The sequence below is a fragment of the Hordeum vulgare genome, chromosome 6H (genome assembly GCF_904849725.1).
Source record: "Hordeum vulgare subsp. vulgare chromosome 6H, MorexV3_pseudomolecules_assembly, whole genome shotgun sequence".
Lineage (NCBI taxonomy): Eukaryota > Viridiplantae > Streptophyta > Magnoliopsida > Poales > Poaceae > Hordeum > Hordeum vulgare.
Window position 1 is genome coordinate 529,206,679 of NC_058523.1, and position 14,090 is coordinate 529,220,768.

Here is a 14,090-nt window from a genome sequence, read left to right on the forward strand (position 1 = left end):
CTTCAAGAACAAGGGGTATGTTCAGAGTTGTACTAAGTACCATGGAATTAAATTGATGAGCCATACAATGAAGCTATGTGAGAGAGTCATTGAGCACCACTTAAGAAGAATGACAAGCATGACAAAAAATCAGTTTGGTTTCATGCCTGGGAGGTCGATCATGGAAGCCATTTTCTTGGTACGACAACCTATGGAGAGATATAGGGAGCAAAAGAAGGACTTGCATACGGTGTTCATTGACTTGGAGAAGGCCTATGATAAGATACTACAGAATGTTATGTGGTGGGCTTTGGAGAAACACAAAGTCCTAGCAAAGTACATTACCCTCATCAAGGACATGTACGATAATGTTGTGACAAGTGTTCGAACAAGTGACAGCGACACTGATGATTTCCCGATTAAGATAGGACTGCATCAGGGGTCAGCTTTGAGCTCTTATCTTTTTGCCTTGGTGATGGATGAGGTCACAAGGAATATACAAGGAGATATCCCATGGTGTATGCTCTTTGCGGACGATGTGGTGCTAGTCGATGATAGTCGGAAAGGGGGCAACATGAAGTTGGAGTTATGGAGGCAAACCTTGGAATCGAAAGGTTTTAGACTTAGTAGGACTAAGACCGAGTACATGATGTGCGCTTTCAGTACTACTAGGCACGAGGAGGAGGGGGGTGTTAATCTTGATGGGCAGGTGGTGTCTCCGAAGGACACCTTTCGATATTTGGGGTCATTGTTGGAAAAGGATGGGGATATCGACGAAGATGTGGACCATTTAATTAAAGACAGATGGATGAAGCAACGCTAAGCTTCTGGCATTCTCTATGACAAGAGGGTGTCACAAAAGCTAAAAGGCAAGTTCTATATGACGGCGATTCGACCCGCAATGTTGTATGTCGCTGAGTGTTGGCCGACTAAAAAGCGACATGTGCAACAGATAAATGTGGCGGAGATGCGCATGCTGAGATGGATGTGTGGCCACACAAGCAAGGACCGAATACGGAATGATAATATACGAGATAGAGTTGTGATAGTGCCAATTGAAGAGAAGCTTGTCCAACATTGTGTGAGATGGTTTGGGCATATTTAGCGTAGGCCTCCAGAAGCCCTAATGCATAGCGGACAGCTAAAACATTCTGATAATGTCGAGAGAGGCCGGGGTAGACCGAACTTTGACATGGGAAGAGTGCTTAAAGAGAGATCTAAAAGATTGGAATATCACCAAATAACTAGCGTGAACAGGGATGCATGGAAGCTTGCTATCCATGAGACAGAACTATGAGCTGATCGCGAGATCTTATGGGTTTCACCTCTAGCCTACTCTAATTTATTTGGGACTAAAGGCTTCCTTGTTGTTGTTGTTTTTTTGTTGCAAACAGAGGTTTGGGGCAAAAGCGTTAACCAGCTCCATTAAATCAGTGTCCGCGGAAGCGTAAAGTCCGTGGACAAATACTATGTCCGTTTTGGGAGCTGGCGTGGGAGATGTCCTTACGTAATCTTAGGGATTTCACAATAAAAACAAGGTGCAAACATTTGTCACGAACAACACACATCTGGAACTTTCATTTGCCAAAATACTTCACACTAATGTTAAAGAGTTACTCCTTATCCTCCTCGACTCAGTGTCTCAGTACAATCTCAAAACACAAATAATTATAAAGGTTGACTAGTGACAATTAATCAATGCATACAACAACTCCTGTCAACTGCGGCTAGCAGCTCAAGAGCAGTACTTTGGCCAAGTAAAAAATTCCCCTAAACTTGGGAACTGAATACGGACGAGCGAAGACAGCATCCCCTCGCTGAGTTTGTAGCTAAGCAATGACTTCTCCTTCAACGTCCACTCCTGGAGCATGTGCTTGCAATCCTCACACACTGGACTCTTATAAAGTTTTATGTCTTGCAGATTCACCGCTGCTTCCATGACATTCCTGGCAAAGCGCACAATTTTTTCCTCTGCCTCAAACCTCCCATAGATTCTGAGCTCGGCAAGGTCGTGGTGCTTGAAATCAGATGCAAGTGGTTCCCACTCTAGTCCCTTGTCCTTCTCCTCGCTAAAGGCATACTTTTTTCTCCGCTCCCCCGTTACCATTTCACATAAATGGTCCCGCACCTGCATTTGGTCAGGTAAAAAATTCTTAGCTGGACACAGCAAGTTTGAACTTCAAAGTGAGATAATAAAAAAGAGAATCGAATAATCAGCAAAAGAGCTCACCAAAATGCGTAGTTCCTTCAGGGTAGGTGCACCTTGGAGTATGAACATTATCCAAGTCAGATCGCATTCTTCAGAAATGTTAATCAAATTCACAAGCCTTAGCTTGTGGAACACCGGTAACAATTGTCTTCGACCTTCCGGCTTGACCCAAATCTGCACAAAAGGTGGGAAATGCAGAATTATGTTAACCGGAAATAATGACTATAACCTCCACCCCCCACTGACACCAAAACTAACGCACATCAGTGACAACATTGAGAACCTTCACTAACCTTTTCACTTTTGAAGTTCAAATGCAGGTTGCTTATGGCGGTTTTACCCAGCAACTCACTTATCTTGAGCATCTTGTGCCAAGAAAAACCGGTATTAATGATGCTCACAGTCTGGAGCAGTGGGACATAGCCAAGACAGAAGGGGTCATCTCGAGATCTAAATATATTAAATTTCAGTACTGTGAGTTTTGGTACCCACTTCAGATCAACCCTCTTAACAAGCACACTAATAGCAATCACTAGTTCACTGAGTTGTGGGTGTTCCACTTCCAGCAAAGACTCAACGCCCATATCACAGTGGTAGAGGCAGAGGAACTCGAGTTGCTTGCATATACTGAAAATTTTGGGAAAGCCTGATTCTCCTAACCTCAAATTCTCTAGCGTGAGGCGTGCAAGGCCACCGAATGTGTTTGGACACGAATCAAGGAATGACATGAACTGCCTCCCATAAGTGAGCAGCTCATTATTGGTAAAATTTGTGCGCACCTTCGTCCAGATTGTAAACTCAACTGAAGCAACCTTGTGTGTTGCTATGGTGTTGGCAACAGTCTGGCCAATGAAAATGGACTCATCTCCCAAGTAGAAGTGCATGCGCAACAGGTGAATGGTGTGTGGACTTCCAGCCCTCCTTTCCAGTATGCTCCTGGTTGCTTCCAGCATGTTGGTATTGGCCTGAACTACATCATCTGAGGTTAACTTCCTACCTTCATGCTTGGGTTGAAAAGAACCAACCATTATAACAATCTTTGAGAGTATAGCAAGGATCTGCTTCCATCGTCTGGAGAGGATGGTGGTTCGTGCAGCATCAGTGATATCAAGTCGCTCCACAATGTTGAGCAAAACGTCATCAGGCAACTTACTGAGCCTGTCAACTTCATTGTCCTCCTACATTTGATATGGAAACAAATCATAGTTGATTTCTTACATTAGTCTAATCGCATGTGCAATTTTAATATTCTCCACAAACATAGATACAATTTTCATACTTTCCCACAGAGAGATGCAATTTTGATTGTACAATTTTTATACTTAGCCACAAAAGGATACAATTTTGATTATACAGTTTTTACACTTTCCACAGAAAAACCCCGCAAATTTGATTATATAAATTTTATATACTTTCAAGAGAATGACGCAATTTTGATATTTTCCAACCAAAAAGGTTAAATTCGACTACGAATTCTGATCATGCGCTGACTTTGTAAGAGCTCTACCTAAAGGGAGAGGGGAAAGAAAAGGAACAGGAGGACAAACTCACCACCATATCGAGGGAGGATTTGCCGATGCCCTTCACGGATGGTTCGGCCATCGATCTGGCAGTCGGTCGTAGATGGAGACTGATCGTATCCTCTTAAAACTGGCGGGTACCACGGTTGCCGCCAGGCCAGATTTATAGCAGCTACGTTCCTGCCACCGATGGCAGCTCGGAGACTTGAATTGAAATAGGACCTGTTTCTGATTGCAGCCCGGGAAGGACTGCTTTGATTCCGGATTGCCACTAAGAAAATAGGGAGCCCCTTCGATTGAGGACTGTCACTCGGAGACTTGAATTGAAATAGGACCTGTTTCTGATTGCAGCCCGGGAAGGACTGCTTTGATTCCGGATTGCCACTAAGAAAATAGGGAGCCCCTTCGATTGAGGACTGTCACTCGGAGGGGGCCCGTTTGATTCCTTCGATTGCGGATGGCGGCTCCTGCTGCTTCGATTGGGAACTGCAGCTCCCAAATGGGAGCTGCTTATTCGGTCGTCTCTTCTCAAGCACCACTCGATCCTCATACGAGGCCTCACGCAAGGGCGATGGCGCGAAGCGGGAGCTAGGCAGACGGCGGGCGGCGGGGCCACCGGCGCATAACTGACCTCAGATCCCCTTTTCGGCTTTTCCTCTCCGATGAAACCCTAGTTTTTTTAGGGGTATGAAACCCTACTAGAGTGGGCGACGTGGTAGGGATCACCATTATGTACTGTAGCCTGCGATGGAGGAATGATGTCACGGATGGGCTAAAGGCCCAACCCGTGATTGCAATAATTTTCCAGGGACAGGTCTAGGGAGGACCAGCCGGCCAAAAAAGATTATTTTTATCTCTACTGTTAAAAGTAGGAGAGAGCAGATCCATCTTTTAATCTGAACCCTTTAAACACTTACTCAACGGTTCGGATATACTTTGTTAACGAAATTAAACAGTTTTCGTTAGCGCTAATCGTTCCTCGTATCACACCTTCGTCAGCCCCGCACGCACCCTCCCGCTCACCCCGCACAGTCGCCCGCGCCGGTCGCCGCCCCCTCGCCCCGCGCGCCCCGCCCGCCCGCGCCGCCCCCTCGCCCCGCCCGCCCGCGCGCCCCGTCCGCTCGCCTTGCACCCCGCGCGCCCCGCCCATGCCGTCTACTCGCCCCGCTCGCCCTACACCTCTCGCGGCCGGTGCGCGTCTCCTCCTGCCCGAGCTGCAGCAGCCCGCGGCTCGTCCGCCCCCACCTCCGGACAGCCTCCACCGGCGTCTCCTCTTCGCCCAGCCGCAGCGGCCCGCGGCACCTTCGCCCTCCTCCTCCGACGGACCACCATCGACGCACGAGCACAAGGTTCGTTCCTTCCTTTCATTGTGGGATATAGGATAAACATACATCGAGGTCTGTTCTCACTGACTTTGGTCGTCGAACAAGGTTCGTTCCTTCGGTTGTGGGATAGGTAAACAGACATCTAGGTCGGTCTGACTTGGGTCGTCGAACTAGGTCTAGCAGTAAGAGCAATGGACTCGGGGAAGAAAAACTGAGTGTTAGCTACAGAGAAATCTCTACTATTCAAAGCACGAGAGGGCAGATCCAACTCTCAATCTAAACCGTTCAATTACATCATCGAGGGTCTAAAAACGTCGTTAACGAAACTAACGGTTTTCGTTAGCGCTAATTGCCCTCCCCACGTCGTCTCGACTCTCGCGGTCAATCCCCGATCGCAACGCTCGCCCACCTCCTCCTGGTCGCCCCGCTCGCCCCCGCTCGCCCGCCTCCCCCCGCTCGCCGCGCCGCGCCGCTCGCCTCGCAGGACGCCGTGCCGCTCGCCCCCGCCGGTGTAGCCCCTCGCCGTCTCTCGTGGCCCAAACCGCCGCCTCCCGTCCTCTCTTGCATCGGATGTGTGTGCCTGGATTCTGATGCGCTCTCTGGCCCGAGCCACCGTCTCTCTGTGCCTCACCACGTGAGCAACCGACGGCAGTGGATAAGGAGATCCAACGCGAGACGCCGCTGTCGCATCTTCTCCTCCTCCGGCGCACCATCCCCCGATCTCCCGTGCTCCGCCCCGCTCCCCTGCGTGACGGTGCTCCCTACCACCGATGTCGCGACATCTTCTCCTCCCCCACCGTTACATCCCCCGTCCCCATCGCACCTCCCCCTGAGCCGTCGGCTGGAGCTCTCCCTTCACTGGAGTAGCGACATGTCTCACTCTCACCCCCCCCCCCCTCTCTGTGTGTGTGTGTATGTGTTTGTGAGATTGATGCTCCTCTTATCTTCTTGGATTGCAGGTCAGCACTGTCATGGAGTCGGCCGAGATCTCCCACTGTGTAGCTTGGATGGAATCTCCAGCAGATCGGGCAGATCCAACTCTCAATCTAAACCGTTCAATTACATCATCGAGGGTCTAAAAACGTCGTTAACGAAACTAACGGTTTTCGTTAGCGCTAATTGCCCTCCCCACGTCGTCTCGACTCTCGCGGTCAATCCCCGATCGCAACGCTCGCCCACCTCCTCCTGGTCGCCCCGCTCGCCCCCGCTCGCCCGCCTCCCCCCGCTCGCCGCGCCGCGGCGCTCGCCTCGCAGGACGCCGTGCCGCTCGCCCCCGCCGGTGTAGCCCCTCGCCGTCTCTCGTGGCCCAAACCGCCGCCTCCCGTCCTCTCTTGCATCGGATGTGTGTGCCTGGATTCTGATGCGCTCTCTGGCCCGAGCCACCGTCTCTCTGTGCCTCACCACGTGAGCAACCGACGGCAGTGGATAAGGAGATCCAACGCGAGACGCCGCTGTCGCATCTTCTCCTCCTCCGGCGCACCATCCCCCGATCTCCCGTGCTCCGCCCCGCTCCCCTGCGTGACGGTGCTCCCTACCACCGATGTCGCGACATCTTCTCCTCCCCCACCGTTACATCCCCCGTCCCCATCGCACCTCCCCCCGAGCCGTCGGCTGGAGCTCTCCCTTCACTAGAGTAGCGACATGTCTCACTCTCACCCCCCCCCCCTCTCTGTGTGTGTGTATGTGTTTGTGAGATTGATGCTCCTCTTATCTTCTTGGATTGCAGGTCAGCACTGTCATGGAGTCGGCCGAGATCTCCCACTGTGTAGCTTGGATGGAATCTCCAGCAGATCGGGCAGATCCAACTCTCAATCTAAACCGTTCAATTACATCATCGAGGGTCTAAAAACGTCGTTAACGAAACTAACGGTTTTCGTTAGCGCTAATTGCCCTCCCCACGTCGTCTCGACTCTCGCGGTCAATCCCCGATCGCAACGCTCGCCCACCTCCTCCTGGTCGCCCCGCTCGCCCCCGCTCGCCCGCCTCCCCCCGCTCGCCGCGCCGCGCCGCTCGCCTCGCAGGACGCCGTGCCGCTCGCCCCCGCCGGTGTAGCCCCTCGCCGTCTCTCGTGGCCCAAACCGCCGCCTCCCGTCCTCTCTTGCATCGGATGTGTGTGCCTGGATTCTGATGCGCTCTCTGGCCCGAGCCACCGTCTCTCTGTGCCTCACCACGTGAGCAACCGACGGCAGTGGATAAGGAGATCCAACGCGAGACGCCGCTGTCGCATCTTCTCCTCCTCCGGCGCACCATCCCCCGATCTCCCGTGCTCCGCCCCGCTCCCCTGCGTGACGGTGCTCCCTACCACCGATGTCGCGACATCTTCTCCTCCCCCACCGTTACATCCCCCGTCCCCATCGCACCTCCCCCCGAGCCGTCGGCTGGAGCTCTCCCTTCACTGGAGTAGCGACATGTCTCACTCTCACCCCCCCCCCCCCTCTCTGTGTGTGTGTATGTGTTTGTGAGATTGATGCTCCTCTTATCTTCTTGGATTGCAGGTCAGCACTGTCATGGAGTCGGCCGAGATCTCCCACTGTGTAGCTTGGATGGAATCTCCAGCAGATCTTGAATTGTGTGTGCTTGAGCTCTCTCTGCATTTGTTGCTTAGGTTCTTGGATTGCAGGTCAACACTTCTCCTTAGAATTTTCAGACTTATAATGGACTTGACATATATCAAGTTTCTCAGAAACAATTACATTATGAGTTACTGACCTTCATCATATACTCATGTTCATCTGGCCGAACCTTTGGTGAACCAGAATGAGCTGGAGAATCCATTCTAGCAAGCTCATTCTGTGTTTGTGCTTGAGCCATCAATTGCTGTTGTGGTGATAAAAATTGAAATTGGTTTGGAAATGTCATCAACTGCTTCTGTGCGCCTAAATTTGACCGGAGTTGATCGATACCTGGGACCTTTAGCAAACAAGAAAAGAGATAAGCTTTCAAAAAGAGAAGTAAACAAGGGTATAAAGAGATGTCAGCAAACTCACTGTTAGCGGCCAGCCTTTCAGTGGCACACTCCCGACTCCTTGATTTAGTCCTAAAAAGTACAGGAAGATGGATCGGAAGAACACCTTCAATCATTTACTGAAACTATTTTAATTTCAAGGTGTTTGGCGCATCTTCTCTTCCCTTGAATGGGCTCCGGCGTCGCTGGAGCAACAACCCTACATCTTCGGCATCCTTCCCCATTCTACAACAGTAAACAAAAATATTAGCATGGAAATAATGCAACTGGCCTCATATCCACACAGTGAGTAGCGACCTGTGAGTGGGCTGCTTGCAGATACTGAAGTGTTAGGGTCTGTTTGTAAATATTTATTTATGTTTCTTTTGAATGTAACCAGTGCAAATGCCATCTAATAGACTATGACCCACCTGTTGAGTTAGCATGTTAGTACCCAAAGATGGATACACACTATATTCTGCCCCTTTGTATATTTAAATTTGAATGATTTTGTTACAGTTGGATAAAGTAGACTTCAACCTGTGCCTCTACATGTCGAGCAGCTCCAAAACATATAAACTGTAAAAATGTCGTTGTCGCATTTGATGTGCAGGAAGTACAACTGTAGAAAAACCTAAGATTCTTCTAAAAATATTTCCATTCAAGATACGGAACAGTCACTTTGGTTACATACGGTAGAGAAAAGCAATCATGTTGCTTCAATTTATTTTTGTTTAGATGATTTTGAACGTGCATGTGTGCTTAAATTTATGTTATTTTGCGAGAAAAGTTGTATTATATTACACTGCATGCTTTTCCAATGGTGTTATATCCTGGCTCTTCATATTTACATGCAATGTTCTGCCCAAGTTGTGTTTTCTAAAATTGTATTGAGCTGTGATATTAATGCAGTGGATTGATCTGTGAAGTAGTATTATACCGACTATGACTTATTAATTGGGCATGTGTTTTGCAAACATGTGTTTTATGAGTAAAATATATAATTTATTTTGTTGACGGGGCCAATGAATTAAACTGCAATGTTGATGGACTATATATGAGATCTAAGACACACAGTACACTGTTTAGATATATGGATTGGATTTTCATTTTTAATATGTGAATGCCTCAGATATTTTTTAATTGACACGGGAATTTATAGTTATTTTCTCTGTGGGGTCTTTGGAGTTAGGCCGTGACTCCACAGGAGTCTCCAATTGATGAATATGCAACGACGAACATGTATCAATTCTTCACATTACCTTATACAAAACCCTTCACTTTGTAATACTGATTAATATATGAAAGTACACATGAGATTATTATGGAATTTTTATGTTATGTGGCACAATTTCCCTTTCTCTCAATAACACAGCAATTTCAATTGTAAATTGAAGTGAGGCTATACTCGGAAGTGCACAACTTGTTTTTGTTGCAACATACTATTTGGTTAATTATCAGGATATATGTAGCAAATGTTGATGTTTGATTTTTTATGGATTTAGTTTTATTAAAGCAAAGAGTGACGTTGCTCCTGAGGACATACATGCTCTTGTAGAGCTTGGGTTTGGAATATTTCATGCATCGCAGAATAAGTTTGTTGTCCAGGTAATGACCTGCCATTAATGATTTATATATGTTTAGTTAAGATCTTTTGTTCTTTGGTGATATACTCTTTTGGTTGGTAAATAATTTGTAATGAGATAAAATGGGGAGGTTTGCTCATCAGGCTTTTCAAAAAGCATGCGGAGAGACTTTCACTTGATGTGCAATGGAGGCCACTTTACGAGACATTGATACAGACCCATTTCAAGAAGTACAGTTCTGAACACACACATATTTTCTCGTGTCGAAAGAACTATATGAATTAACATGGTGAATGTCATGTTTATTTCAGAAACATGGGCCCTGAGGGCTGGAAAGTAAGACAGCAACACTTCGAGACCATCACCAGCTTAGTACGTGCCTCTAGGACTTTCTTTCCTGAAGGTGCAGCTGCTGAGATTTGGTTGAAATTCAGGTTTGGCAGTTTCTGTTTGGCATATTCAGCACCAGTGTTTATTTTTCCCCGCATACTGCTGCATTCTTGCTTCTATGCTTCATTGTTTTTTCTTGATTCATTGGCATATTATCCGGTGAAAATGCTAATTGGTCAAAACCCTGTTAAAATCCAACTTGGGACCTATCTCCTTTGATGAACAGGCTCAAGAAGAGAGGGAGACTAGATAACCTTTATTTATTCCTTTCCTTAACAAGATGTACTTGCACGCATCGCTTAACTGAAACTTTCCCAGCAATATTCACTAGCAAATTTTATTTTATTCCCTATCTAAGTAGTTGTTATCTTGTCTTAACTATGGAACCAAAAAGTAAGGAATCATTGTTTTCTAATCAGCGACGGGGTAACACTTGCTATATCTTCTTGTACCATTTATTGATGGAGAAATGGTGCTTAGCCATGCATATTTGGGTACATGCTAGATTATATGCAAGTTTGGGGACATGTACCATGCCCATGCAAGTTTGGGGCCTGACTTCTGGGACTCCCGAGTGCTATGCTACACCTCTGTTAGGTTAGAGACTTGAGCGTCATGATTGGGGCTATTTTAGAGATCTATGATGCGATTCTCACTGTCCTTTTTCCATGATAGGCCCAGTAGAATCTAAAAAAAATGATAAGCCCTATAGGGATATCCATATAAGCAGCTGAATGCTTGTGTTTTAGTTGCACTGTTTTTTTGTTCCTTGTGTTGCTACTATCAATGTTTTTTTTTATATTACTAGAGTGTAGGACCAATATATACCTCTTTTTGCCCTGAGCATGGAATGGAACAATAAAGTTGCATTGAGGCTCAATGATGGCAGCAGACTCTAACTTCCAAGCTTGAACATGACTTGACCATTCATCATATTCCAAGCTACCTACAGCAGTACACTGTCATGTAAACAGTCAAAAGTACAGTGTGCAGATTTCTAAGATAGCTATCATACCATAGTTTACCAAAGCATCAAACACACGTACTACAAGTGCTAGGAGAATACTATCATCAGTTCTTTCCTTTAGTAAGTACCTGTTAAAGAATTGTCAATGCTGAGACAAAAAAAAACTTGCAAGTGCTAAAAGCAAATAAGCTTTCAAATGATTAATAAGTAGAACTGGATGCAGTACGAATGTATGTTACCTGCAAGCTATTTCAGTAAAAGGTAAATTACAGCCTTTGTTGACCCATTGATTTGCACGTATCTAGGATCAACACTGGCCTACTAAATGGGAACCAACATCGCTGAGATTCAACATTCAGGAATGTATTACATACGGAAAATCCTCTAAAATCGACTAGACTGTTAGAATTGTTTTTGATAGTCTTTTGTTTGAATTTTGAAGTGTGAATAAGCAGGAAACCTTCGAGAGATATCAGTGCATCATTTCTTATACAACTGCTATTAACTTTTTTCTGAATGGATGGTCTTTATTTTAATAAGGCACAAATATGTACTCCCTCCGTTCCAAAATAAGTTACTCGACTTTGTACTAACTTTAGCACAAAGCCGAGTCGCTTATTTTGGAACGGATGGAGTAGCACATGAAGGAGATGCATGCTGTTTTAAATGGATACTTTTTCTCTTTGTTGGTTAGCTTCGCGAACCAATAATTCTTATAGCCACTAATCTGCTCACGCCATTCCTTATTGTACAATTTGCCATCCTACAGTAGTAGTAAACTTTCTCCGGTGCTAAGATGTTGATACCATGGTGACATCTTTAGCTCATGTCTAATCTTGCCAGAACTAAGTTGGTTTATAAAATATTAAATTCCTTTGTATTTTTTTATTATGAATCTAATGCTTTATTGATTTGTTTTTTTCTTCGACATGTTCTACAACAATATACGTAATAGGAATCTCTCTGAACCGTAATTCTATTTTAGGATAAGCAGCAAGTTAGTGACTGGGGCAAAACTGTCGCCATTATCGATATACTCTTCCAGCCTATGATGCTCGTTATAACTCCCATGGGTGGCCTTACCGCCATCATCAGTCCTTCAACTTGTCAAGATGAAAAGCAGCATGAATCCAAGAAGGAACCAATTAATTTTTTCCAAGACTGATTTGGTTTTTGTATCTTCGCTCCAAGTTTGTATCTCCACCATGTTCACTTGGACAATGTTTATATGTACCTTCCAAGATCACCCAAGAAAATTAGACATTCTGAAATCTTCATCGGATGTTTGATTCCATTTTACTATAAAATAGACTAAATAGGCTATGCCATTATCTTCTCTATGAAGAAGTTGTTCATCCAGTCGATTGTCCTTTATCTCTAACATGTACCTATACAATTGTGATTTTTACTTGGTGTGCTCGAACTTCACATGACATCCACAAAAGATAATTGATAGGTTTGTATTCCCCCTTCCCTCTTTTCTTTAGAGATAATAAGGCGGTCATCGAATAATATGATTTTAAATTTTTATACTCGCTTGAATTTCATGTTTGTGGACACGTGCGTTGCACGCAAACTGTTACTAGTATATCTTTAATCTATACTACTCCCTCTCTTTCTAAATACTTGCTGTTAGTGGCGGACCTAGCCCATTGGGTCAGGGTGGGCCAAGTGTTACTGTACACATGTTAGGGAGAACTAGACTAGTTCTTTTCAGTAATAAGTATTGTGGTACGAAGGGAGTAGCAAATATGCATATACGTTGCAACGGTAAACAAAAAGTCTCCCCTAATACACATTTTCAAGACACCACTAAATTCCTTAAAATATTTTAAAATGTCACATGATAAATAACATGCTAAATGGTGTTGCATAGAAACAATAAAAATGGGATGATTTTCAAAGTATACTCAAGATGTTTTTTATTTATTAGACAACAAAAATATCTATCCAATTGGAAGAATCTCATTACGCATCTGTTGCCGCTCCTTCTCGGTGATGCCCAACAAATACTTGTAGTACGATAAAAGTAATAAAGTACATTTTAGTAGTTAATGATAGCATGTTTTTATCGTTCTTGTTTTTTCTTTCTTTGTTTGGTATATTTTTGGGGTTTTACGAGTTTTTGCTTTCTTTGTTTTATTTTCAATTTTATATTTTTTGTTCATTTTATTTCTACATTTTTATACACCAAGTATAATTTTTATATGCACATTTAAGATTTTCCAAATATATAATTAACATTTTTGACAACTTGTATTTTTTATGTCTATTTTTTTCATGTACATTGTACATTTTTTGTATACATCAATTTTTTTTTACATACATGTTTATAAATTGGAAAATAAATAATTAAAATTTTGAAAATACATAATTAACATTTGGTAAAATATTTTTTATGTCTACATTCCCCATTAACACTGTACATTTTTTGCATACATAAAAAACATTTAGATATACACATTTAACATATTCCAATTTCATGGTCAACAATTTTTTAAAACATATAGATTTTTATGTCTATGTTTTCTATACACATTCTACATTTCTTGTATACATCATGATCATTTTTTATATACATGTTTAACATTGTTCAAATACATGATTAATATTTGTGAGAACTTATAATTTTGTATGTCTACATAGTTCTATACGCATTGTATAACTTTGGTATACATCAAAAACATTTTTTATATACATCTAACATTTTTTAAATGCATGCTTAACTTAAAAAAAAACAGAAACTTACATTATTATTTTTCTAATTTTGCTTTCCATACACACTACCCATTTGTTTGTATAACAAGGGAAATATTTTTTCTAGAGAGGTTTAACATTTATTTAAGACGAATGCTGTCCATCATCCGGATGATGTATGCAAAAATTAAGCCGCCTAGCCAACCCTGCGATCCAGCCTATCCAACGATCGTTAATCCCCTGGCCGATCCATCACGTGGCATGAGCTGGGTTGGGTCATACGCTTTTTGCATGCACATTAATCAACTGGTGACTTTTAAAAAAAAACATACACACACAAAGGTGACACTATGCGATGGTCACATAAATGGACTTCATTAGCACACACGTGTCATGGGCGACGACATGCTCCAACGTTCATGGTGTGCTTCAATGGCTGCGCTGGTGCTCCATCAGCATCTCGGCTACTTCGA

General features: G+C 44.3%; 2 protein-coding genes across 2 annotated transcripts; one reads left to right on the forward strand and one right to left on the reverse strand.

Moving 5' to 3' along the window:
- Positions 1-1,621: 1,621 nt before the first annotated feature.
- LOC123403304 (putative F-box/LRR-repeat protein At3g58880) lies at positions 1,622-4,428 on the reverse strand. The gene is made up of 4 exons (XM_045097255.1): positions 3,740-4,428; positions 2,482-3,366; positions 2,210-2,362; positions 1,622-2,107 (listed from the first exon to the last, which is right to left on the reverse strand). The coding sequence occupies exons 1-4, from the start codon at positions 3,788-3,790 to the stop codon at positions 1,715-1,717; spliced, it is 1,482 nt and encodes a 493-aa protein (XP_044953190.1). The 5' UTR covers positions 3,791-4,428; the 3' UTR covers positions 1,622-1,714.
- Positions 4,429-8,167: 3,739 nt separating this feature from the next.
- On the forward strand, positions 8,168-12,197 carry LOC123405764 (proteasome activator subunit 4-like). Its single transcript, XM_045099331.1, has 6 exons — positions 8,168-8,231; positions 8,591-8,672; positions 9,483-9,585; positions 9,681-9,793; positions 9,875-9,997; positions 11,906-12,197. Exons 1-6 carry the CDS (start codon positions 8,168-8,170, stop codon positions 11,970-11,972), a joined length of 552 nt encoding a protein of 183 aa, XP_044955266.1. The 3' UTR covers positions 11,973-12,197.
- The last annotated feature ends 1,893 nt before the right edge of the window (positions 12,198-14,090 follow it).